We start from the raw sequence: 27840 nt of genomic DNA on the forward strand, positions 1-27840 counted from the left end.
ATATTGACCTGTGAAGGAATGCTCTTCATAATTGACCTCTTTGGTCCAAGGCCTTCCTTCTGTGTTCACAGACCTGAAAGTTGAATGGATGGAAGCAGTGGATGGATAGGGGCTATTTGGTGACTGATTCCATTTCTTCCCCTTCTTATGATAGTGAAAGGGTATGCGACTGAGTTACCATCCTCCTAGAATCTAGAAGTTATTGATTTTTACAGATAACTCTTATTTAGAATAGATCATCTTTATTAGACATTGGTATGAATTTGTACATCATTTAATATACAGAAGTACAATGCACAGGAACATGCAATATTTCAATACATGCTGAGCTAGAGAGCAGCAAGTTTGTCTCTGAAAATGTTTCCTACTGGGGGGGAGAGGCACTATGTACAGGATCGAATGAGTTTCATACACAGTACACACATTAGACCTTGTATGATCACTGATGTGTGAGAGCAGTAGACTTGATAATGTTGGCTTTGCCCCCAATCCCCTTCTCAAAACTATACATGAAATACAATAAAAGCACTACTCTGATGACCAAACAGTAGAAAAATAATTCCTCTATAAACATATTTGTGGACGTTGCCACAGCAATTGCCTTTCCACAGAAACAAGATACCTGCAGGGGGTTCCATTCATAATGCAATTTGCTAGAATAATTTTAAATCTCAATCACTATAGTGGCCAGTTATGGTAACTACTAGGCCTATGCATTGATGAAGGTGGTGAATAACACTAACAACTTACCACCACATTAGCTGCTCTAAAGCTGTCAGTCTTTGAAGGACAGACATAGAAAGTCTTTGGGTTGTATGAAGAGGCCTCCTCAGCTCTACTGGCGGCCCAGCCTGACATCGTAGGACACGATGTGGAAGTTGTCCCAGGCGAAGAGCTTCCTCTGGGCATGGTTGTAGTCCACCATGCTGTTGTAGCGGTACTTATTCCTGAAGGGTAGCGCCACCTCCTTCCCCTGGCCAGTAGCTGTGTCAAACATAAAGTTGATGGTGGTGTTGGGAGCCGTGTAGCTGGCCACTGTGTACAGACGACCACAGATGACAAAGGCGTTAGCCACGCTGGTCTTCCTGATGCTGGTCTCCCAGCTCCTCTTCACCGCCAGGCTGTGTGGGTCCAACTGGGACACCACTATGGCTCCTTTAGCCTTGTTGGTGCTGTAGACAGCCCACAGGCCCTGCTCGTCCACCCCCAGGTCCACATCGGTGTAGCCCCCCCAGGAATAGGGGAACTGGCCGTGGAAGCCAGCGTGGGGCAGGTCTCGGCGGGCGGCGATGCTCTCAGACACCAGGTCGTACCTCAGCAGGGTGCGGCTGCGGCGGCGCTGGTAGTACAGAGAGCCGCGGTACAGAGTCGCTCCAGTACTCTCCACTGGCTCCGGTAACAGCAACACCTTGTGATAGATAATGATAATACAGTCTGGTCAATGGTCACACTTTACATTATACCTCAATATGTTATCATGGTTAAGGTAAAGGTTGGTTAGGGGGAAGGTAATCTGATCCTAGATCTGTGGTTAAGGTTAGCCTCTAGGACTATCCCATGCCAGTCAGTCACCTTGGAGGGGAAGCCTTTAGAGAGCTGATCCATGTCTTCGTAACCAAAGAGCTGTCTGACCTCTGACCCCACTGTATCAATGCGCCACACCATCTTCCCTCCATAGGGCGCCACAGCCTCTGGGTCCTGCATCCACACCCCGTACTTACCAGCTATACTGTCAGCCTTACGATGGGACACTGGCTCACCTATTGATATCAACTCTCCACAGCCTGTGAGAGAGGAGGGGAGTGTTAGAGACATTAAGTGAGAGATGGGGAGGGGGAGGGGGGCAGTTGTTAGAGGTGTCTATTTTAGACTATTGAGATGCACCCTGTAAGAGAGAGTGACATTTGAAATGTCTTTATTCTTTTGTGAGTGTAATGTTTACTGTACATTTTTTTTGTTTACTTCACTTTTGTTTATGATCTATTTCACTTGCATTGGCAATGTAAACATATGTTTCCCATGCCAATAAAGCCCCGTAAAATTCAAATTTAAATTGAAGTGAGAGAGTGAGTGAGAGAGGAAGAGGAGTGTGTAGAGATGATCTGTAGTAAATCATATTGTTGGATAGGGGGATGGAGGGAAGAAGTCATGGCTTCTGAAAGATATGAGAGATGATCTGTAGTAAATCATGTTGTTGGATCGGGGGATGGAGGGAAGAAGTCATGGCTTCTGAAAGATATGAGAGATGATCTGTAGTAAATCATGTTGCTGGATCGGGGGATGGAGGGAAGAAGTCATGGCTTCTGAAAGATATGAGAGATGATCTGTAGTAAATCATGTTGTTGGATAGGGGGATGGAGGGAAGAAGTCATGGCTTCTGAAAGATATGAGAGATGATCATCAGTCAGTAGAGACCTAGTAGGTCTACAGCGGGTTGGGATACCCGATGAGTGTGTGTGTAGTACAGAGTTAGTAAGGCAGCAGCTGATCAGATGCAGGAAGGAATCCTTCACCACTTCAAGTCTCTCAGAGAATGATCAGGCTGCTGTAAATTTACCAATTCCTAAAATACATTCAGAATATTCAAGACAGAATGGTGTGTGTGAGGCAGAGAAGGGGGGGGGGGTGTAACTCTGGATGTAAGGTTAAATATAAAGGTGTTACAGGCACAGCCATCACTGATATGGATTATTCCAGCACACACATTCATTTCAGCATGTTTATTTTGTTGACGTTTCAGTCGTTTTCGAGATGTGACAGAAACGGCAACAGAAATGTGCCAAGGTAACACGCATGATGGAGATAATCTTATCATAGATGTGCCATTCAATGCGCTCTGAGAGCTTCAATGGATCTCATTCCCTGTCAGGCACTAAATATACAAACACATGCAGTCTCATGCTCTGGTGTTGGTATTTGCCCTAATATATGCCCTAATATTGCCCTGGTATTCTGTGGGTCAGCTGTATGGGGGAGACGGGGTTACTGTGTAATAATAATGGGTCTGTTGGGACCGCGTCAGGTTAATGAACTATTTGATACTCCAGGTGGGTGTTCAGGACAGCTGTGTGTTCAGGTGTGTGTCTCACCTGTGCTGTCCTCTGGGCCCTCAGGACTAGGAGCAGGAATCTCAGTCACTTCAGCCTTCAACTCCTGGAGCACTGGATTACCACCATACTGCCATGCTGGGTCTGGAGTGAGGGGGGGTTATGTTACCAGTTATGATCAGTACAAGTGTAATGGTCACATCAACCTCACTGCCAGGCGTATCACTAAGATAGCGGGAGAACACAACAATGCCAAGTGCGTATCAGAGATTGTCGAGGGTTGGCTGGTTTTGAAGGAGGAACTGGAGACCCAGACGTGTGAATGCCTGTTCGGCGGTTGTGTTTGTGTTGAGTAAGCCGTGGCCTTTTGAACAGGAGGACCTATAGACCTAATATTTATTATTATGACAGTATTAAAGCATTGCATGGTGTCTAATGTCTCTATGTATATTTCAGAAATGTGGAACTACTATGATGTTGTCAAGCAGCAAGACTTTGTGAAGACCAACAACCCACTGGGCACACAGTGGTTGAACCAACATTTTCTCCCCTTGAAGGGGGGAGACCAGGACTAGCATCAGGCCTTCGGAGGCTCTTGTTGGTGCCACACACCCCACGGTTTTTGGAGTTCATCGATGCCCTGCAACAACAACAGGCTCTGACTGAACCTCAACTGGACCAGTACATCGCTGGCAACCTACCATCACCAGAGAGAGTCTGCACTAGCCTGGAGAAGGTAAAGCGGCTTGTGGGGGACTACCACAATCTACCCCTGATGGATACCTGCGACACATTGACACATTCCAGCTGCAGGCGTGATGATTGCATCAAACCAACAATCATTAAAAGACAATCTCCTAGCACCTGTCCATGACACTGGACACTGGACACTGGACACTGGACACTGGACACTGGACACTGGACACTGGACACTGGACACTGTCTTCATTGTGTACTTTTTACTTTTTTATTAAGCTATATTCATTCTGTTGAAATAAGATATGTACACATGCAAACACACACTCAGTGGTATTACAGAAGACGCCATACCTCTCAGGCTGCCAGTGTCCCATTGTCTTCCAGGTCTGGAAACCAGGTGAGAGAGAACACCAGCACCTGCAAACACATACTGGATTTAGTATCACACACAATGGTCACACTGACGGCACCAACACCGACCATGCAATGACCATTGAGGCCAGAGCAGCCCACATCAGCCAGCCATGGGGTATCTCTGTGTTTGTGTGTTGGGAGGGGGTCTGTGGCAATACTACTGACAGCAGGTCATGTAAGAGGAAGAAAAAAACACTCCTGAGTGGATTCCCAGCTACAGTGGAGTCTGCCGGGCTGTAGGATACACACACAACCTTCAGTCATGGAGCCCCCGCCATCTGCCCTGCTGCCACAGATAGCGATTCCTCATACCAGTTTAGTTCAACTAGAACAACTCCAAACACTAGCCCAAGCCTCACCCATCAATCCCCATCCCCTCTGCACCATACCCTCTCCTGCTCCCTTCAGTCTTTCAGCCCCTCAGACAACCATTACAATTGATCGTTTTTTAATGCTTCAGAAGTGTTGATAAACAACAGCCGTGACTGGTCTACAACAGTGATGGATGCTAATGTGTTTACGACCTTGTAATGGTACAGGCATGTGTGTGAAGGGTTTACAGGCTCCTAAAGAGCGATAATGATGCAGAACGTGTTAGCCTTAGCATCTGGAAACCGATGTTGATTTCCTCTTTTGATGGAGAGAGTGGGTGAGGTTGGGGTAAAGTTGGAGGAGAAGGAGAGGTGTGGGGTTTGAAGGGGGGAGACCAGGGCTAAGTTCAACAGGCACAAAACAGAAGAAAGGGGTTTTGAAATGGAGGGAGTACAGCCTGACCTTACACAATGAGAAGGTCCATTATTGTTTGCTTCTGTTCATGCCTTATATGGCCAGAGTCAATGGATGCTTTCTGGGTGGATGAGTGTGGGGAGAGGGGGGTGGTGGGGTGAAAGGGGTAAGGGGAAGAGTCTTGCTTCCCTGAACTACATAAGTGTTTCCAGAGGGCCAGGTCATTCATCATCTGAGGTAAACAAGAGCATATTGTTTCTCTCTGTGTGTGAGTGTTTGTGTGGATGAGTATGGGGAGAGGGGGGTGGTGGGGTGAAAGGGCTAAGGGAGGGTGAGGGGAAGAGTCTTGCTTCCCTGAACTACATAAGTGTTCCCAGAGGGCCAGGTCATTCAGCATCTGAAGTAAACAAGAAAGAGCATATTGTTCCTCTGGCTGTGTGTGTCTGTGTGTCTGTGTGTCTGTGTGTCTGTGTCTGTGTCTGTGTGTCTGTGTCTGTGTCTGTGTCTGTGTGTGTGTGTGTGTGTGTCTGTGTGTCTGTGTCTGTGTGTGTGTGTGTGTGTGTGTGTGTGTGTGTGTGTGTGTGTGTGTGTGTGTGTGTGTGTGTGTGTGTGTGTGTGTGTGTGTGTGTGTGTGTGTGTTGGATATCAGGGCATATCCGGCAGAACATCAAGACCCCCAGACTGAAAAACCAAAACATATGAACACGCACACATGCACACTCTCTGACAACGGCCTAATCAGCCCTAACCATGTGCTATTAGAGTTATTAGAGCTAAGAGGGAATAAAAGGCTCTAATTTGGTTGAAGGCTGCTCTGCTCTGTCTCCCTCAGTGTCAGTCTCTCAGCACGCGTCGGTCCACCTCAATGTTGCTGTGTAGCAGAGCTGTTCTTGGATGCAGACATGCTCACAATGGGTCGCTTGCCTTGGCTGCTGTTGATAAAATCTATTCTACAACAAAGGTCTCTTCAAAACCCATTAGAAAATGAATGTAACAAAATATATTTAGGGAGAGGTGAGTCAGTCGCTACAGATGTTTTTAGAACCAATATGAAACCCACTTCATATTTCAGTTCACCTGGTTAACCATCAACCTCATCTTCTATATGCCTAATTCTGACTGACCAGCCCTAGCTACCCACTATATAACCAGGAAGTCCCATTGAGTTAAACAATAAAAGGAGACATGAATAAAGCACGGCCTGATACAGGGCCAGAGAGGTGTTCTAATCTTACCCAGTAGAGCCCACAGTATTTCAACTGGTCCAGTAAAACTGGGCTCTATCAGCCAAGGTCAGCTGGGGATTTATGTTGTGTTTGTTGAGCGGATGGCTGTTAAAACCAAGGACCCCGTTACCATACCTCACCACACATATGCGAGCACACACACATGCACACAAGTTGAAGGTAGTTTCGCAAGCCATTGCTAAATATCGTTAGCGCAATGACTGGAAGTCTATGGGAACAGCTCGCAAGCTTGGTATTCATGAGTTCATCTGAATCTGGCCAAAATTGTGCAAAAAAGCTTGTCTTGGCAGAAATATTGAACGTGTATTTTATTTTGTCATATTTTGGGAGTGGCGGAATATGAATATAGAGGAAACACTGTAATTGTTTTACTTTTCACTCTTCTCTTCCCTTTTCATGTTTCCTTCTCTCTGGCTGTGATTTGTTTTCCATATGCCTGTCCCCTGGGTGTGTGTATTTGTGTGGAGCTGTATGGTGCTCCCCCAGCATTCAATCTGTATGTTTCAGCCTGCAGGTGCTTACATGAGGATCTAACCAGATGCCACAGAACCATGCAGGGAAATATATCAAATCAAATCAAATTGATTTATATAGCCCTTCGTACATCAGCTGATATCTCAAAGTGCTGTACAGAAGCCCAGCCTAAAACCCCAAACAGCAAGCAATGCAGGTGTAGAAGCACGGTGGCTAGGAAAAACTCCCTAGAAAGGCCAAACCTAGGAAGAAACCTAGAGAGGAACCAGGCTATGTGGGGTGGCCAGTCCCTTTCTGGCTGTGCCGGGTGGAGATTATAACAGAACATGGCCAAGATGTTATATGAAATATATGAACTCCTTTTAGGGCTGCTCCAATAGGGCTGCTCCAATAGGGCTGCTCCAATAGGGCTGCTCTGGGATATGGAGGTGGTGTATAGGATCTTAGCAAAGGAGGATTTACGGTTTAAGGCTATCTCGGTTTTACAAGACACACACAGAGTTGAGCGTCATCAAACCTAAGGTGAGATGGAGGTGAGACTGAACCCCCCTCCCCGTGTAATGTAGGAAGTTCAGGGAAGCACCATCATAGAGAAGGTTCTGGTCGTAAATACCAGACTAATCCTGTCTGTCGCTGGTTGTCTTCTAGAACCTTCTCCCTCCCTCTGCTCTTTAAAACAGACCGATAGCTGAGAGACCTGACCTTACTTCTGCATCCTTGCTTGTGTCGCCCAAACACAGACATGTACACACACACGCCCACCCATATGCACACACAGGTCTGTGGCGTCATGTTTTTACTCAGCTCTTTCAGTTAACTCAGAATCTCCTGACTCACTATAAAACCACAAGACACAGGATCTGCAGCAAAAATAGGTCTCATAGAGGGAATGGAGAACACTTACAGTTACAACACAGTCTGTCTACAACACAGTCTGTCTACAACACAGTCTGTCTACAACACAGTCTATCTACAACACAGTCTGTCTACAACACAGTCTGTCTACAACACAGTCTGTCTATAATGTTTGCACCACTTAATCAGGAATCTTATGAACTTCCGACCCTAGCAGAAGAGAGAACAGACAGAGAGAATGTTGTTACTCACCTCCGGCAGGTCGCAGACCACTGTCCTGTAGTGGGATGCTGGGTGGCAACAGAGGGGGTTGTGGGTAACAAGGTCTGCTCTGCAGTCTCTCCGTCTCTCTCCTCATCTCCTCCATCCTCCTCTGAAGCCCCTCCACATCTCTCTCCAGACGCTCTTTCTCTCCCTGCAGCAGGATCCTCTCTCCCATAGCCTGGGTCAGAGCCTCCTGGAGACCAGCCTGGGACTGGGACCCAGCCCCAGGACCCCCTATCTCCCCTCCAGTCAGCCTGGCCACCAATACCTCCAGCAGGCTGAGTCTAGCCTTGAGCCCCTCCATCTCTGGTCCTCCGGAGACTGTAGGGGAGCAGCTGGTCTCGCTGGGGCTGGGCACGGTGAAGGTGTACTGGCAGCGCCCGCTGTGGTCGTTCCCCCTCCAGAGAGTGGCACGGTCCTGCCCCTCACTGCACCCCAGCAGACAGAACACACACACGCTAAGCAGCAGCCACATGGTGGATACAAACAGCTACACACACAGATGTAGACTAGACGTGGTTCTTCTGCTCTCTCACACTCTCTGTCTTCAGGGTCTCTCTTCCACCACTCTGTGTTTCAACCCTTCTCCTTTTTCTCTAGCTGTGGTAATTTCCCCTTCTATCTTTTCACCTAGTTCTTACCCAACTGTCTTCCTTTTCCTTGTTTTTCTCAATGTGTTACAGCAGATTATTGTTCTTGTTCTCTGATTAGTCTGTCTGTTTTCTTGCTGCTGCCTGTCTGTCTCTCTTCTTTCTGTTCTGGTCTGTTTGTTTCTCAGGTCAGGGTCCTCAGGTCTCTGAGTCCCTCTCAACAACTCAGGGATATTTATACAATCTGGGAAGGAGGGAGAGGAAAGAGAGGAGGTGAGTAAGGAGAGAAGAGGAAAGAGAGAGAGGGGGAAGGAAGAAAAGGCGGGAGAGATGGGAGGGGTGAGGACTGTTTGTGTGTTTTCACATGCATGCTGGTGTATGCATGCATGCCTGGGTGTGCATGTGCACTTGCAGAGAGGGTAAGCAAGGAGAGACTACAGGCTCGCTCTCACTTTCTATATCCAGTTGCACTCCCTGTCAGCTATAACAGAGCTGGGCTATCTGTAGCTACGTGCGGTGTTTGGTCCCAGGGATAGGGGGGCATGGCAGGGGAGTCTCCACGGGGATGGGAGGGGTAGCTGGGCCTTGGGGGATTAAGTTACCATCCCATAAAGACGGAGAGCCCCCATAGGGTGCCAAAATGTGATGTAAGCAGACAATTGGTTTGTCATAAAAGAGACTGATCACTACAGGACTCCTGACCCATGCTGTCCAGATTCCAATCGCTAGTTTGAAGGGCTAGATTTATGAGTCAACTGATAGCTGGATTACTTGTGTGTGTGAGCATGTGTGTGCATGTGCATGAATGGGTCTGTGTGTCTTCACCAGATGCTTTTCCACTCATAACTTTTCAATGTAGTTTAATATAACATGAGTCACACACCTGCTCTAGACCTTTTAATCTCTCTCTCCTTCTCTATATCCCTCTCCCTGTCAATCCATCTTTCACAGAATAACAGACACACACTCCCTCCTCACCCTCATGTGATGCATTTTTTATGATCCCTTGTTCATTTTCAAATTGAACTCAAGACTAGAACACACATATACATGCACACCCTGAAGGAGTCTGAGAAATGGGGTCAGGGGTCATATAGCTCAATTGGTACATCAGTCAGAAGGCTGGCGTTGAAATACTATCTTCCACAAAGCTCTCTGCATCTCAAGCAGGTTGGTACAGGCCAGCTTTGTTTCTACTGACAGGATGTTTGTTAGCCTCAACCCCTAATTGGTCAGGTATGCATTTCATTAGCTAGATGGATTTGGTATGTGTTTGATTAAGGAAGCCAGTGATTTGGGGTCAGTATTATTAGCATGGACACATCTTTCCAGAACCCATTTCAAAGGGTCAAGGGGATGAAAGAGATGAGAGATAATGTAGGGAGTAGTTAAACCACAAGTCTCTTTACTCGTCTGTGCAAGTCCTGGCTGGTGTTCCCTCCATGGTGTCACGCTGCTGAATATGTACGTAGTACTGCTGCTGTAGCCAACAGGAGTGGTGAGTGTCAGACTGGGTTGTTGTGATGCTGATTTATTCTCTACTACTTCCTCCAGGTAGCCACAGCCATCTCCCTCCTCCTGCTGTCTGCCCCGTCCTTCAGTGTCTGGTAGTGTGTGTCTGATTCCCCAGTCCCTCAATAGGCTCATTTGTCCTGTAGTGAAAAGCAGGAGGTTGGCAGAGCAGAGTCTTACCCAGCTACTATTTCTCAAATGTTTATCTCTTTACCGGTATATGACTGCTGCTTTGTCTGGATTATGACATCATCCAGCCCCAACTGTACCAATACACGCTGTCCTGTGTCGTGTCTTTGGCTATGCCGGATTAAGTGATATGACATGCTAATCTATAAAATAATTTATCCGTAATTAATATTACCTGATTGAGCTAATCATGTAAATGTAATTAACTAGAGTCGGGCACCACAAAATTATATTTATGGAGCTGTTATCTTCCGAATAAACTCTTAAAGACCTAGTAATATTTTACATCAATAGCAGTCAATATTAATCGTCATCTTAATTCAGTCTCATCTGAAAGTTGTAAATTCTTGGTTATCTGCACGAACCCTGGCTCACAAGTTGAATCAGCAATACAAAATTGGGTTTAATTATTTATTTACTAAATACCTAAATCATTACTAAATAACTAAATCACACAGAATTACAAATACACATAATTAAATCATAACTTGATTACAAATTACGTCATAAAGGAAAACGTCCCTAGCGGGCGGAACAGATATGACAGCTTGTTACACAAAAGAAAAGGGACTGGGTTTGAGTGAAAGAGCAGGAAGACTGAGGAACAAAGGGAAGAAGCTGTGCTATCGTAAATACAGTCACTTATGCATTCTAAATTACCACCCATTTGGAAAAGGAAAATGCAATAGATATTTACTCTGAGCTGCGCTTCTGTAGGTCGGTGGTAGATGGAAGGACGTGTTGCCCAACCGAGTCCTTTGAAGAATGTCTCTGGTTGTCAATTAGATACGTTGTAGTAACGTCGTTGTGTGGTAGACGGGATACTCTGTCTGTTCCTTCCTAACCCTCGTTTGCATCTGCTGTTGCTAACTCAATGGCTAGGAGGTATCACTTCTGTAGTGAATAAGAGTTCAAAGTTCATACCATTCGCAACCAAAGCTCACCCTGATGTTGGCTTCGTTCTGTAGTTATCTGAACCATTCTGACATAGGACCTTCGTCCTCACGTCCTCGGAACAGGAGGTTATATTGTCGTCAAGGGCTTATATAGGAAGGGAGAGGAGGGCGTGTTTGAAAAGTTTTATAGCCCATGTCCCTTCACAGGGGCGGGCCACTGATTGAGCAGAGCCCTATCTTATGAACACCCAAAATCACATTTCATCCCATCACAAATAATTTCATATTCAAGCATTTAAATTGAACAACAATTCCATGTGAATCCGATAACTCTGATGTGTAGACTTTCCACTGTAGAGTTTATATCATCTTATCATTGATGAGAATGTCTCAGATGACAACCGAACTGACATCATATTCATTAAGTACCACCGCATATGTTCAATTGGTCAGATTACCAGAATATAGTTCATTTCCCCCCACGTTCTGATGTTCCCAAAATCTCTATGTTAACCAAGGGTTTGCAAATGTAACATCAGTAGGGTAAAGAGAGGAAAAACTGGGAAAGAGGTATTTATGACTGTCATAAACCTATTCCCCAGGCCAACGTCATGACACCTGCCAAGATGTGTGTGTTGGTAACCCATAACAAGGTGTGTGTGTGTTGGTAACCCATAACAAAGGTGTGTGTGTGTTGGTAACCCATAAGAAGAATCACTCTCTCTGAAGAGGTATAAAGAAGATGAAAGCCTGGTGTCACAGAGCTGGAAGCTAGAACCAGTAGTCAGCTATATGACCGTACGTACAACTTTCCACTGTGTCATTGATTCCACATTTACAAGTGGGTCCCAGGTACAGTAGTAGTGAGATGAGAGGCACAGCAGGAACACTAATATAACAGTCAGTCTGGGCTTTAACTACAGAGAGCTTTGAAAGTCACTAATAAAAAGGGCAGATAATGACATGAGAGAAATACCAGCAGCACTGTCTCCACACACACAAGTCCCATGCCAGCCCAAAGTGGCAAGATGGCACAGGAACCACCTCTCTGTCCCAATGATCACCTCTCTCTTCCAACCACTCCTCCTCTCCTCCCCACTACTCCGTGTCACATAAACAAGACCAAACCAGTTGAATACAGATATCCTTTAAAATAATTTTATTAGCTCAGAGAAACATTACAGTAGTTCCGTTTGTCAATGCCAGAGTATAGTACATCATTACAGATGAATATTTACACCTCAAATAAATTACATTAAAAAACCAAAGGAATGAAGATGTAGGGGTTATTGTATTGTACAGATATGCAAGACGCTGTGGTGTCATCACACTAGGCAGTGTTACACCCCAGTCTGTGTGTGTTCACAGCCCATAGAGTCATTGTAACTCATTAACCAGCACTCTTCCAGACACATAACAATACAAACTAATACCATTCAAATTAAAACTAATTATGCCACCCAAGTCCCAACCCCCTCAGAATGTATGGGTCACCCAAATCTCTCCCACACACACAGACAGACACAGACACAGACGACACACACACACACAGTGGTACTAGACAGCTCATGACCTCCAGCAGATGCAGTGGAATGAACAGTGTCTGTCCCTTAGCTCCTCAGGGTTAATGGGAATAGTGGAATGAACAGTGTCTGTCCCTTAGCTCCTCAGGGTTAATGGGAATAGTGGAATGAACAGTATCTGTCCCTTAGCTCCTCAGGGTTAATGGGAATAGTGGAATGAACAGTGTCTGTCCCTTAGCTCCTCAGGGTTAATGGGAATAGTGGAATGAACAGTGTCTGTCCCGTAGCTCCTCCGGGTTAATGGGAATAGCAGCAGACATGCAGAAGCTTCATGACGACCTTCCAGCAGAACTCAATATCACAGAAAATCATACACAATAGAATTCAACCATCTAGAGATAGACAACTAACCTAGCATTACCAATGGGAAATTAGATCAAGTGGCCAAGCAGTACCACAGGGAAAGGGGATATCTAGTCAGTTGCACAACTCAATGCATTCAACCAAAATGTGTATTCCGCATTTATGACCTAGTGTGCCGTACTAGGTCAGTAGGACACACTGTGTCCCAGTTAGGCCTGGTATACCGTATAATGTGTTATTTGGAAATAGCCACGGGATGGTTTTTCAATACTATTTCTATTAATTATTATTATTATTATAATATTTTTTTAAATAAATGTGAATATCTGTAGCTACTTTTTAAGTAAATCCCTCAAGTCAACTTGTGAAATACGTTAAGAGATAAGGACAAATGTGATCTTCATTTCACCTGTCACATAATATTTTTCATTATGATGCTTTTCGGTCGTCCCTAGCCACATGGTGACACAATGACGAGAGAACAGAGCCTTGTGAGTCACTCACTGTTGTTCAGCACAAGCCAGGTGATCTAGTTACAGCATGTCATTTACAACTAAATGTTTGCCAGCGAGATATCTTATAACTATTAAGTTAACAGTCTAAAATGTGGCAAATGCTTTGGTTTGCTAATTTAGTAGCTAGTTAGTGAGCTAAGTGGTTAACTTCTTCCAAAATAAAGCTTTGCTTGGTAACAGCAGAAAATCCCTTCCTGGATCAAGATCCTTGCTAAGATTTGTTTTGTGCGTGCAACAAACTGTGACTAGCATTTTTTAGTTATTTGTATAACTTTAGTATTTAGTTAGCATTCTATATGGGTTTTTACATGTACTTGCTAGCATTGCTAACCTTCGGATTACAGAGGCAGAGTTGGGTTTGAAAATAGCGCTCCTTGGGTGGCGGTATTATCGAATATCCTGGTATGGCTTAAGGTTTGTATGAAGGTAGGACAATCTGGATACCGCCCAAGCCTAGTTCAATACTTCACAGTGGCTTCCTCTCACTGGCTAGAACCTATCCTACTAGTGTCGGATCAAGCTGGGTGTAGAAAAGGAAAGCAGGAGACAAGTAAAGGAGGCCACTGTAGAGTATTGAGATACATCCATTACTTCATTTTCAGTTCTGGCTTGAAAGCATTTTAAACGTGTGAGAAGGGACGAGGGGGTGGTAGTGGGGGTTACTTTCTTTATCTTCAAATATTTTGGTGTGCTACAAGTCCTGTATAACATGTTTCTAAGCTGTTGATAGACAACCGCAGACAGATTGACTAAAAGTCTGACTAACAATAATACATCCGACTATAATAATACTACTACATCCGACTATAATAATACTACTACATCCGACTATAATAATACTACTACATCCGACTATAATAATACTACTACATCCGACTATAATAATACTACTACATCCGACTATAATAATACTACTACATCCGACTATAATAATACTACTACATCCGACTATAATAATACTACTACATCCGACTATAATAATACTACTACATCCGACTATAATAATACTACTACATCCGACTATAATAATACTACTACATCCGACTATAATAATACTACTACATCCGACTATAATAATACTACTACATCCGACTATAATAATACTACTACATCCGACTATCATAATACTACTACATCCGACTATCATAATACTACTACATCCGACTATCATAATACTACTACATCCGACTATAATAATACTACTACATCCGACTATAATAATACTACTACATCCGACTATAATAATACAACTACATCCGACTATAATAATACTACTACATCCGACTATAATAATACTACTACATCTGACTATAATAATAATACTACATCCGACTATAATAATACTACTACATCCGACTATAATAATAAATCATTATAATAAGTTGACTATTATAATAATAATAATAATAATAATAATAATACGTCTGACTACAGTATATGATACGAAATGTAACCTTACTGGCAATGGTCACCAATCGGTCGATCGCTGGTCGATCTTCAAGGCATTCCTAGACGATCACCAACATTTCTGTAGAAAAGCCAACGATAAAGGCAAATCACTTGCACTCCTTTTTTCCCCTGTGTTGCGCTGTTGGTGGTAGATGCACTTCATACAGAAGCCTTGTCTTGTTGGTCTGAAAATACAAACTCTGCCTACCTGGTGGACCGGGAGATATGTGGTTAAATAGAGCGTGCCTACTGTGCTGGCCAATCAGATAGCTCAAATCACCGTGCCTACCTACAGCTTTCAGGACCCCGCCCACAGCAAAGTTTGATACTAGCCTATGTGAGATTTCATACTTTTTTTTGTGTTTATTTTACCCCCTTTCTTCTCCCCAATTTCGATCTTGTCTCATCGCTGCAACTCCCCAACGGGCTCGGGAGGCGAAGGTCGAGTCATGCGTCCTCCCAAACATGACCCGCCAAACCACGCTTCTTGACACCCGCCCGCTTAACCCGAAAGCCAGCCGCACCAATGTGTTGGAGGAAACACCGTTCACCTGATGACTGAGGTCAGCCTGCAGGCACCCGGTCTGCCACAAGGAGTCCTTAGAGCGCGATGAGCCAAGTAAAGCGCCTCCCAGTCAAACCCTCCCCTAACCAGGACGAAGCTGGGACAAATGTGCGCCGCCCTATGTGACTCCCAATCACAGCCGGTTGTGATCAAACCCGGATCTGTAGTGATGCCTCTAGCACTGCGATGCGGTGCCTTAGACCGCTGCGTTACTCGAGAAGCCCTAGATTTCATAACTTTTACAACCATGTCCAGAGAGAGACTGTCAAAGAATACAGCAAAGAACTGCTGTTTTTATGAGTGACTTCATGTCTAAGTTTTATCCAGAACTGTCAACACTGTTTTAATTCAAAACTATTACAAAACATAAAACGCTCTTCTCTCCTCTTCTACTCACACTGCAGCTGCAATGAATGAGTAGTCAAGTGTATCGATAGCCCTGCGTTTTATTATTATTATTAGCAGCTCATAGTGTATATTTTAATAGAGGAGTATTTAACTTTCTTTGGTCATAGGAACAACAAGAATTTGTGCCTGAGGCAGATGCGGTGCAACTTGAGTTGCGCCTACAGTTGAAAGATTTATGTCCCCTCTCTCTGGTCAGTCTCACTGGGGGAAAGGAGAGATCAGGGACCTGCTGCTCTCTCCCTCCCTTGAGACTAATACCGTTTTTCAAAAGAACTGAAATCTCAGACTTCCCAGTCGTCTTGAAAGCACTGAAGTCGGAACTCGGAAAAAAACGAGATCCAACTGGGGAAAATCGTTTTGAACGGTAATCCAACTCTGTAACTCTGGCATCTTTCAGTGCTCCGACATTCCGACCTGAAATTCACTGACATGATTTGACCTCGATTTTTCCGAGTTCCCAGTTGTCGTGAAATAACCATGACCATCAGATGCAGATACCATACGTCCAGTAAAATAATAAAGCAAATTCTAAAATATATGCTCAACTGTGCCTAGGGCTGTTGCGGTGACCGTATGTCATGAAGGCAGTCAAATTCCAGTCACGGTAATTAGGCTTCTCCAAGCTCTGATGCTGCTGCTGGCCATTAAGTAGCCTACCAAACTTGATAACTCCGTACTCTATTGTCCCTCTAATCACTCTGACATCAATGCAAATATATTCGAAGATCTAATCAAACACTTCATGAGAGCCAATGAGCTCATCTTGTGCAACATTTCTATAGGCAATGCAATTGCGTGAGATGACACGTATTTTTCCCTGCTGCCCCGTTTCAATACAGGTGCATGATAATGGTCCATTCTAAATCAAAACAAATGTCACATATATTATTTAGTGTATGTAAAGACAAGATTAAATCAAGAATAGTCTGATGGGTGACAATATTAGCTTATCATGTGTGAATTATATATTATCACTTGTGAATGATGCCCAGCATAAGAAACAAATAAATTTTTTTGTTGCGACTTGTTCAATCATATTCGCACACCTTGTGTAGTCTAGCCCATAGGCCTATATGTTTTAATACGGTTTGTATCACAACTAAAGTGGTCAAATAACTTAAAATTAAACATATTAATCACCTTTACAAGGGGTGTAGAGCCTAACTGGCATTTACAAGCAGCGCGTGAGTTTCCAGTTTGGGGAAGATAATTTTCACCATTAAAATGCACCTTTATAGTAAAAGCATTACATGCATATTTGCATTTGCAGTCACTTTTGATAATATTGTTTTCCGCTAATGGAACATTTGCGCTTATTGCCTATTACCATGTGCGCATTGCTGCAGTTATAATGTGAAAAAAATAGCCTAATATTTTATTAACATTTTAAGCTATATGTTCTGATCTGTTGCGTCAGCCACATTGCATAGAAACGTTTTTTTGATCCTAGTGGTTATATTAAATTGGGATCTATCCCATCCCACAACTGTCCCAGACTATGTTTGGAATATTCATTTCTCGCACAGAATAGGTCGGCTTTTGTACTATGGGGGATAGTACATTGACATATGCTAGTGCTTTTCGTTAGGCTTACTCATCTTGTTGGCTGATGAAAAGTAAATGTGGACAGTTCTTCCAATATCTTCAATATGCACTTCGTAATTGGATAAGGACACGCACAATTGCGTCCCTGGTGTGTCAGAGCCGTGTGAGTGAGAGACGTTTCGGATTGCGCAGCAGACTCAGGGAGAAGGGCACAATGCAGCACTCCGGGCCGCAAAAGGCATGGGTTTTTATAGGATGCATTACGGCAACAAAGGGGATGCCGCCATGAACTTCTAGGCATTGTCAAATTGATTGTCAAATTGTGAATGAGAGACTGTGTTCAGCCTGCGCAAAAAAACAAAGCAGAGATTTAAAGTTGCATCATGCGGCCTTACCATGTATTAAAAATCTAAACATAAAGCCAGCCCAATGTTTGTAGAACAAGTTACATTAATAACTTTAAATTAAGCATATAGGACTACCTATTTCTTTGTTAACGCTCAACACAGAACAGCCGCATGTGCACACTCCCTCAAATCATTTGGAGAAAATATGTATAATTTTATTCAGTTTTGTTAAATTGTATTCTTCATACTATAAAATAATATAACACCACGGAATTATAAGCGAATCTTGTCTGCTAAATGAACTAGTGTAGCCAACAGCTATTTGTCAGACACATCAGGAGTATGCTATTCTTTTATTCTGAAATAGAATACAATTTCTTCATATCATGCTTCTTTAGATCTGTCTAAAATAAATAATGGATTCATTGTGGAGGTGTAGGCTATATTACATGGATTTATTAGACATTTTAAATGGCTTGTAGGCTGTGTGTGGAAGTCAGGAGATGTTAAATGTGTTTGTTAATTCACTGGTCAACTACCATGAGGCCGACAGTTATTTGCTTGACAATCACAGCTGACGAAATGTCATGACCACCACAGCCCTAGCTGTGCTTTGCAAGTGCTACATCAACTGATCTATTTTGTTATCAAAGCTCAAGTTGTGAAAAATAATATGGTCTGAGAAGAACAATATTGGCAGTCCAAGCATATAGCCAATATGCTGTGAGAATGTATTAGACCTGCTGCCAGAACCTCATTCCTACACAACTATTGAGTTAATGTATCATTTTTTAAGTAATGTAAAAAAAATCTAAGTGGTAGATCTCGGCTTGCTTTTTGACTGTAAAAGAGATCTTGACTCAGAACAGTTTGGTGACCACCGGACTAGCTGAAATGTATTATGTATTAAACGGAGTTCTCCTTAAGTTTGATGAGGGGGCTGAGACACAGGCAGCATGTCAAATGACAACCTTTTCCCTAAATAAGGTGTCATTTGCCAAGCAAACCCAACCCTTATGTAACGGCGACGTAATGCTACCTATGTCACCCTTGGCCCGGACTCACAGAGTAGGATGAAGTGGTCTCTAGTAGACACTGACCCTAAGATTGAAAACACAAAACTGACCTAACGGTAAAGGTTAGCATTGGGAGAGGGTGAGCTGATCCTAGATCTGTAGTTAAGAGCAACTTCTACCCAGAGCCACACAGGCTGGCACAGCAGGGGTCTGGGAGGCTGGGTGGTGCCCCCTGGCTGATGTGGAGGACTGTGTGCAGGAGAATGGGAGTAAGATGAGGAGATATTCTTCCTCCTCCTGGCGACACTAGCGATACCGCAATATCACTGGAACTGAGAGAGAGAGAGAGAGTTAAGTGTGTATTCAGTGCTATACGTTGAATCAGTGTGATAATATTCTTGATTAATACAATGTGTGTTGTTCAGGCTGACACTCACTGATGATGATAAGTAGCAGAACGACCACCACCAGAGCTATGATGGCCTTCATCTGTAGAAGACAGAACCAAGCATTACACAAAGACATGGATACATACACGGACACACACACACGTTGACTCACCTTCATATCTCTCCACCACATCCTCCTGTGCAGCTGCTTGGCTCTGGTGCTAAAGGCTGAAGCGTTGTCTGATAGGCTCTCTGGAAGGTCATATGACCAAAGGGGACACGTGCAGGGAGAGAATATGGGGACAGACAGGGAAGAGGGGGACAGGGAGACACATAGAAGAAAACAGAAAGGTGTAAACAGCATGTGATAGGAGCTGTCTGTTGTATTCTCTGTTTCTATGACTAAGAACTACCTCACCTCATACTCTGGTATGACAGGGACAACCTCATGTTGCCAAAGCAAAACACACAACTTGTTCCTTCTGCCTCTCCATATTTAGATTTGTTAATTTCACCTTTATTTAACCAGGTAGGCAAGTTGAGAACAAGTTCTCATTTACAATTGCGACCTAGCCAAGATAAAGCAAAGCAGTTCGACACATACAACACAGAGTTACACATGGAGTAAAACAAACATACAGTCAATAATACAGTAGAAAAATAAGTCTATATACAATGTGAGCAAATGAGGTGAGATAAGGGAGTTAAAGGCAACAAAAAAAAGACAATATAGCAAGTAAACACTGGAATGGTAGATTTGCAGTGGAAGAATGTGCAAAGTAGAGATAGAAATAATGGGGTGCAGCAAAATAAATAAATACAGTAGGGGGAGAGGTAGTTGTTTGGGCTAAATTATAGATGGGCTATGTACAGGTGCAGTAATCTGTGAGCTGCTCTGACAGCTGGTGCTTAAAGCTAGTGAGGGAGATAAGTGTTTCCAGTTTCAGAGATTTTTGTAGTTCGTTCCAGTCATTGGCAGCAGAGAACTGGAAGGAGAGGCGGCCAAAGGAAGAATTGGTTTTGGGGGTGACCAGAGAGATATACCTGCTGGAGCGTGTGCTACAGGTGGGAGATGCTATGGTGACCAGCGAGCTGAGATAAGGGGGGACTTTACCTAGCAGGGTCTTGTAGATGACCTGGAGATATAAATAAAGTTTGATTTGATCTCTCTGTTTGGAGTCAGACAGTTGTTTGACATTATGTGTGTTGGTAGGGACATGAAAGCTGCTGAACTGAGCATGCAGAGATCTCCTGTTCTCATGGTGAACACCTCTCCTCTCATGTCATCTCCTGTGCTTGTTAACAGAGCTGAACTTGCTCCAGCCAATAACTAGCAGACTACCTACAGACAGGGATAATAAGAACATTGTAATCATGCACCATCTAAAAATCTAATTGTATTTGTCACATGCGCCAAATTCAACAACCTGACAGTCAAATGCTTACTTACAAGCCCTTAACTCACAGTGCAGTTAAGAATAAAAAATATAAAAAATACACAGAACAAATGATTAGTTATTAAAATAACAGTAGCAAGGCTATATAAAGGGGGTTATACGGCACAGAGTCAATGTGCGGGGGCATCGGTTAGTCGAGGTAATATGTACATGTAGGTAGAGATAAAGTGACTATGCATAGATAATAAACAGAGAGAGTAGCAGCAGCGTAAAAATGGGGAGGTCGGGACAATGCAAATAGTCCCAGTAGCCATTTCATTAACCATTCAAGAATCTTATGGCTTGGGGGTAGAAGCCTTTTTGACCTAGACTTGACGATCCGGTACCGCTTGCCGTGCGATAGCAGAGAGAACAGTCCATGACTAGGGTGGCTGGAGCCCTTGGCAATGGTATAGAGCTCCTGGATGGCAGGAAGCTTGGCCTCAGTGATGTACTGGGCCATTAGCACTGCCCGCTGTAGTGCCCTGCGGTCGGAGGCCAAGCAGTTGCCATACCAGGCGGGGATGCAAGCAGTCAGGATTCTCTCGATGGTGCAGCTGTAAAACAGTTTGCCAAATCTTTTCAGTCTCCTGAGAGGGAATAGGCATTGTCGTGCCCTCTTCCTAATTGTCTTGGTGTGTTTGGACCATGATAGTGTGTTGGTGATGTGGACACCAAGGAACTTGAAGCTCTCAACCTGCTCTACTGCAGCCCCGTCGATGAGAATGGGGGCGTGCTCAGTCTTCCTTTTTCTGTAGTCCACAATTATCTCCTTTGTTTTGATCACGTTGAGGGAGAGGTTGTCATCCTGGCACCAGACTGCCAGGTATCTGACCTCCACCTTATAGGCTGTCTCATCGTTGCCAGTGATCAGGCCTACCTCTGTTGTGTCGTCGGCAAACTTAACGATGGTGTTGGAGGCGCACTACGGTGTTGAATGCTGAGCTGTAGTCAATAAATAGCATTCTCACGTAGGTGTTCCTTTTGTCCATGTGGGAAAGGGCAGAGTGGAGTGCAATAGAGATTGTATCATCTGTGGATCTGTTGGGGCAGTATGTAAATTGGAGTGGGTCTAGGGTTTCTGGGATAATGGTGTTGATGTGAGCCATGACCAGCTATGGGTCAGTAGTCATTTAGGCAGGTTCTCTTAGTGTTCTTGGTCACAAGGACTATGGTGGTCTGCTTGAAACATGTTGGTATTACAGACTCGGTCAGGGAGAGGTTGATGTCGTCAGTGACGACACTTGCCAGTAGGTCAGCACATGGTCGGAGTACACGTCCTGGTAATCCGCCTGTCCCTGCGGCCTTGTGAATGTTGACCTGTTTAAAAGGTCTTACATCGGCTGCGGAGAGCATGATCACAGTCATCAGGAACAGCTGATGCTCTCATGCATGCTTCAGTGTTACTTGCCTCGGAGCAAGCATAGAAGTTATTTAGTTCGTCTGGTAGGCTCGTGTCACTGGGCAGCTCGCGGCTGTGCTTCCCTTTGTAGTCCGTAATAGTTTGCAAGCCCTGCCACAAGGGCTTCCGCGGTCTAAGGCACTGCTTCTCAGTGCTAGGGGTGTCACTATAGACCTTGGTTCAATTCCAGGCTGTATCACAACCGGCTGTGATCAAGCGTCCCATAGGGCGGTGCACGATTGGCCCAGCGTTGTCCGGGTTAGGGTGTCATTGTAAATAAGAATTTGTTCTTAACTGACTTGCCTAGTTAAATAAACATTAAATATATACACACACACATATTTTTCCCCCATTGAAAAAAACATAAAATTGATCAGAAATACAGTGTAGACATTATTAATGTTGTAAAAAGAGGTCAGATGAAGCAGATTCTATGCTACAGGACTGTTTTGCTAGCACTGACTGGAATATGTTCCGGGGTTCCTCCGATGGCTTTGAGGAGTACACCACATCAGTCATTGGCTTCATCAATAAGTGCATTGATGACGTTATCGATGTTTACTTTCTCACTTAGTCACGATTCATTCAGGATTATCCGTAATCATGGTAGCATCCACATTAATGTAGAAGTGTATAGAAACATTTCTATTCACAATAAAGAGTCTCCAAAATGACACAATACACTATTTACCATTATTTTGTGCCCAAAAGAAATGAATCTGAAACAACCAAAACAAACAAATGCATCCAACAAGTTTGTAGAGTCACAAGCTTGATGTAATCATTGCGTGCTAGGAATACAGGACCAAATACTAAAATGTTGACTACTTTAATACACTTCAGTAAATTTGTCCAAATACTTTTGGTCCCCTAAAATGGGGGGACTATGTACAAGAAGTGCTTTAATTTCTAAATCAGTTAACCTGATATGGTTTTTAAAAAACTCCATTTAAAGCTGACAGTTTTCCCATTAAAACTCAGTCATTGTATCATTTCAAATCCAAAGTGCTGGAGTACAGCAAAACAATAAAATGTGACACTGTCCCAATTAGAAGTCGACCAAAAATGATTTTTCAACGCCGAGACCGATTATTGGAGGACCAAAAAAGCAGATTAATCGGACGATTATTAAAATGTATTTGTAATAATGACAATTACAACAATACTGAATGAACACTTATTTTAACTTAATATAATACATCAATAAAATCTATTTAGCCTCAAGTAAATAATGAAACATGTTCAATTTGGTTTAAATAATGCAAAAACAAAGTGTTGGAGAAGAAAGTAAAAGTGCAATATGTGCTATGTACGAAAGCGAATGTTTCAGTTCCTTGCTCAGAACATGAGAACATATGAAAGTTGGTGGTTCCTCTTAACACGAGTCTTCAATATTCCCAGGTAAGAGGTTTTAGGTTGTAGTTATTATAGGACTATTTCCCTCTCATTAACCTTTGACTATTGGATGTTCTTATAGGCACTTTAGTATTGCCAGTGTAACAGTATAGCTTCCGTCCCTCTCCTCGCTCCTCCCTGGGCTTGAACTAGCAACACAATGACAACACCCACCATCGAAGCAGCGTTACCCATGCAGAGCAAGGGGAACAACTACTAGAAGGCTCAGAGCGAGTGACGTTTGAAACACTATTAGCGCGCGCTAACTAGCTAGCCATTTCACTTCGGCTACACCAGCCTCATCTCGGGAGTTGATAGGCTTGAAGTCATAAACAGCGCAATGCTTGACGCACAACGAAGAGCTGCTGGCAAAACGCACGAACTGGCAAAACGCACGAAAGTGCTGTTTGAATGAAGGTTTACGGGCCTGCTTCTGCCTACCACCGCTCAGTCAGATACTTAGATACTTGTATGCTCAGTTAGATTATATGCAACGCAGGACAGGCTAGATAATATCTAGTAATATCAACAAACCATGTGTAGTTAACTAGTGATTATGATTGATTGTTTTTTATAAGATAAGTTTAATGCTAGCTAGCAACTTACCATGCCTTGCTTTACTGAATTCGCGTAACAGGCAGTCTCCTTGTGGAGTGCAACGAGAGAGAGGCAGGTCGTTATTGCGTTGGACTAGTTAACTGTAAGGTTGCAAGATTGGATCCCCTGAGCTGACAAGGTGAAAATCTGTCGTTCTGCCCCTGAACAAGGCAGTTGACCACTGTTCCTAGGCCGTCATTGAAAATAAGAATGTGTTCTTAACTGACTTGCCTAGTTAAATAAAGGTATACAAAAATATAATAATAATTTTTTATTTTTTTTATCAATAAAATAAAAATAAATCGGCGCCCCAAAATACCGATTTACGGCTGTTACGAAAATTTGAAATCGGCCCTAATTAATCGGCCATTCCGATTAATCGGTCGACCTCTAGTCCCAATACACCAAAACTGTTTTAGGGTTCCTTCCTAAACACACACCACTGTGTTCCAAATGTGGATATTGTGCTGGTGGACATGACAGAGACAACATCTGTGTATGTCATGATGGACCTGGAGTACACAGGACGGCTGGAGAAAGCCCATTTCATCTGTTCATCCCAACAGAGAAAGCAGGAAGGCGTGTGAGCGTGTGTGTGAGAGAGAGAGAGAGAGAGAGAGAGAGAGCGAGCGCAAGTGAGAGCTAGCCTGTTAATACATTCAACCTGTAGAGATCATGAACACATGTAGAGTGTACTGAACATAGAGATCATATAATTCACATAGAATGTGCAGAACACCTGGATGTGTTCAGTTTCCTACATCCTCTAACAGCTCCTTACTGCCCCAGATGAAAAACATCCTTACTAATTACAGCTCTAATATTTTTTTCTCCCCAATTTCGTGGTATCCAATTGGTAGTATTTACAGTCTTGTCTCATCGCTGCAACTCCCATACGGACTCGGAAGAGGCGAAGGTCGACAGCCATGCGCCCTCTGAAACACAATCCAACCAAGCCGCACTGCTTCTTGACACAATGCACATCCAACCCGGAAGCCAGCCGCACCAATGTGTCGGAGGAAACACTGTACACCTGGCGACCTGGTCAGTGTGCACTGCGCCCGGCCCGCCACTGGAGTCCCTAGTGTGCGATGAGACAAGGATATCCCTGCTGGTAAAACCCTCCCTAACCCGGGCGACGCTAGGCCAATTGTGCGTCGCCCCATGGACCCCCCGGTTGCGGTCACCTGCGACAGAGCCTGGGCTCGAACCCAGAATCTCTGGTGGCACAGCCTTAGACCACTGCGCCAACCGGGAGTACTCTAATCATTATTACGATCGTACAGACTGGACTCCATTTACTTGGGGCAGCAGGTAGCCTAGTGGTTAGAGAGTTGGACTAATAACCGAAAGGTTGCAAGATCGAATCCCCGAGCTGACAAGGTAAAAATCTGTCGTTCCGCCCCGAACAAGGTTAACCCACTGCTTCTAGGCCGTCATTGAAAATAAGAATTTGTTCTTAACTGACTTGCCGAGTTAAATAAAGGTAAAATAAAATAAAACTTATTTTACACAGTTACCACACCTGCCCATCTAAGCCTTGCATTTTGTGTGTGTGTATGCTCTGTATGTCATCGCCACATTTGGCTCTGATCGACCAATTATTGGAGGACCAAAAAAAGAAGATACCGATTCAATCGGACGATTTTTCTATATATTACATATATATATTTGTAATAATGACAATTACAACCATACTGAATGAACACTTATTTTAACTTAATATAATACATAAGTCAATTTAGTCTCAAATAAATAATGAAACGTTCAATTTGGTTTAAATAATGTAAAAACTGTGTTGGAGAAGTAAAAGTGCAATATGTGCCATGTAAAAAAGCTAACATTTAAGTTCCTTGCTCAGAACATGAGAACATATGAAAGCTGGTGGTTCCTTTTACATGAGTCTTCAATATTCCCAGTTAAGAAGTTTTAGGTATTTCTCTCTATACCATTTGTATTTCATATACCTTTGATTATTGGATGTTCTTATAGGCACTTTAGTATAATCTCGGAAGTTGTTAGGCTTGAAGTCATAAACAGCGCTGTGCTTCAAGCATTGCTAAGAGCTGCTGGCAAACGCAGTAAAGCGCTGTTTGAATGAATGCTTACGAGCCTGCTGCTGCCTACCACTGCTCAGTCAGATTGCTCTATCAAATATCAAATCATAGACTTAATTATAATAAACACACAGAAATATGAGCCTTTGGTCATTAATAATGGTGAAATCATTTCATTTCGAGAACAAAATGTTATTCTTTCAGTGAAATACGGAACCGTTCCGTATTTTATCAAACGGGTGGCAACCCTAAGTCTAAATATTGCTGTTACATTGCACAACCTTCAATGTTATGTCGTAATTATGTAAAATTCTGGCAAATTAATTACGGTCTTTGTTAGAAAGAAATGGTCTTCACACAGTTTGTAACGAGCCAGGCGGTGAAAACTTCTGCATATACCCCGACTCTGCTTGCGCTGAACGCAAGAGAAGTGACACAATTTCCCTAGTTAATATTGCCTGCTAACATGCATTTCCTTTAACTAAATATGCAGGTAAAAAAAAAAAATATACACTTCTGTGTATTGATTTTAAGAAAGGCATTGATGTTTATGGTTCAGTACATTTGTACAACGATTGTGCTTTTTTCGCAAATGCGCTTTTGTTAATTCATCACTCTTTTTAGCGAAGTTGAAGTAGGCTGTGATTCGATGATAAATTAACAGGCACCGCTCTGATTATATGCAATACAGGACAAGCTAGTTAACCTAGTAATATCATCAACCATGTGGAGTTAATTAGTGATTATGTGAAGATTGATTGTTTATTATAAGATAAGTTTAATGCTAGCTAGCAACTTACCTTGGCTCCTTGCAGCCACAAGGTCCATTTGATGCTGCACTCGCGTAACAGGTGGTCAGCCTGCCACGCAGTCTCCTCGTGGATTGCAATGTAATCGGCAACCAAAAAGGCTGATTACCGATTGTTATGAAATCGTCCCTAATTAAATCGACCATGCCAATTAATCGGTCGACCTCTAGCTCTGATCCATGATAACCAAAGAAGAGCAGTCAAGAGTGAGAGCTAGCCTTGTCATATCTCCCCCCACATTCCCATTCCGGAGTGACTGAGTGGAATTCTCAGTGGGAAATTAGCTCCTGTAGAGGATGACTAATGGACCTGTCAGAATCCCAGGTCATCTCCAACAGCAATGTTCTCTTGCTTGTACAAACTTCTGGCAGGGTACACTCATAGGATCACATATACAGTCTCTTTCCCTTCCTATCTGAACTGTTTATGTAAGACAGGAGTCTACCGTGGTTTTATGTTAGTCTCAGATTCTGTACTTATCATTTTAAAGATATTAACTTGATCTGAATAGGATTTGAGTCTCACCTGACTTGTCCTGCAGGTCCTCAAGTCGCTCTCCTCTGTCGATCACCTTGGAGATGTTCTCCTGCATCACATCAATGACCTCATCAACCTGCGACTGCACTCTGGGGAGAGAAACAAACTTGAATGTCAACACACAGAAATAACAAGTTGTGAACAGTGTTGAAGGTGGAGGAGTTAGTTGGTACAGGTGTTCTTACTGACACATTCACAAAACCACACACACACACAGGGACGTTCAAATAAATGCACACCAGGGAGGCTGCTGGGGGGAGGATGGCTCATAACTGCCGGAATGGAATCAAACATTTTTATTGTAACTGTATCAAATCAAAATCAAATCTTACTGGTCACATATACATATTTAGCAGATGTTATTGCGTGTGTAGCGAAATGCTTGTGTTCCTAGCTCCAACAGTGCAGTAATATCTAACAATTCACAACAATACACACAAATCTAAAATAAAAATTATGGAATTAATTGAGCAATGTCGGAGTGGCATTGACTAAAATACATTTGAATAGAATACAGTATATACGAGATGAGTAAAGCAGTATGTAAACATTATTTAAAGTGACTAATGTTCCA

At 43.3% G+C, this 27840-nt stretch overlaps 2 protein-coding genes across 7 annotated transcripts in view; both read right to left on the bottom strand.

Annotated features, from left to right (window-relative positions):
- Window positions 1–220: 220 nt before the first annotated feature.
- Window positions 221–8556, bottom strand: myoc (myocilin). 2 transcript variants are annotated; one of them, XM_020499259.2, is made up of 5 exons: window positions 7715–8556; window positions 4098–4163; window positions 3090–3191; window positions 1573–1784; window positions 221–1408 (listed from the first exon to the last, which is right to left on the bottom strand). In XM_020499259.2, exons 1-5 carry the CDS (start codon window positions 8199–8201, stop codon window positions 836–838), a joined length of 1440 nt encoding a protein of 479 aa, XP_020354848.1. In that variant the 5' UTR covers window positions 8202–8556; the 3' UTR covers window positions 221–835. The 2 variants fall into 2 exon arrangements, with proteins under 2 accessions (XP_020354848.1, XP_020354850.1); XM_020499261.2 differs by lacking the exon at window positions 4098–4163 and having other exon boundaries at window positions 7715–8534.
- A 3488-nt stretch (window positions 8557–12044) lies between these two features.
- The window catches only part of LOC109901579 (vesicle-associated membrane protein 4-like), a 40083-nt gene continuing 24287 nt past the window's right edge, over window positions 12045–27840 (bottom strand). For 3 of the 5 annotated variants that reach the window (XM_020497575.2, XM_020497576.2, XM_020497577.2), the window contains 4 exons: window positions 27255–27355; window positions 19206–19285; window positions 19082–19133; window positions 12045–18976 (listed from right to left, as the gene is read on the bottom strand). In XM_020497575.2, the coding sequence (XP_020353164.1) occupies window positions 18951–18976; window positions 19082–19133; window positions 19206–19285; window positions 27255–27355 (259 nt within the window). In that variant the 3' untranslated portion in view covers window positions 12045–18950. Of the gene's footprint in view, window positions 18977–19081; window positions 19286–27254; window positions 27356–27840 lie in introns of all 5 variants that reach the window. The other 2 variants (XM_031785920.1, XM_031785919.1) reach the window with 1 other exon arrangement.

Source organism: Oncorhynchus kisutch, linkage group LG13 (genome assembly GCF_002021735.2).
Source record: "Oncorhynchus kisutch isolate 150728-3 linkage group LG13, Okis_V2, whole genome shotgun sequence".
NCBI classification, from domain to species: Eukaryota; Metazoa; Chordata; class Actinopteri; order Salmoniformes; family Salmonidae; genus Oncorhynchus; species Oncorhynchus kisutch.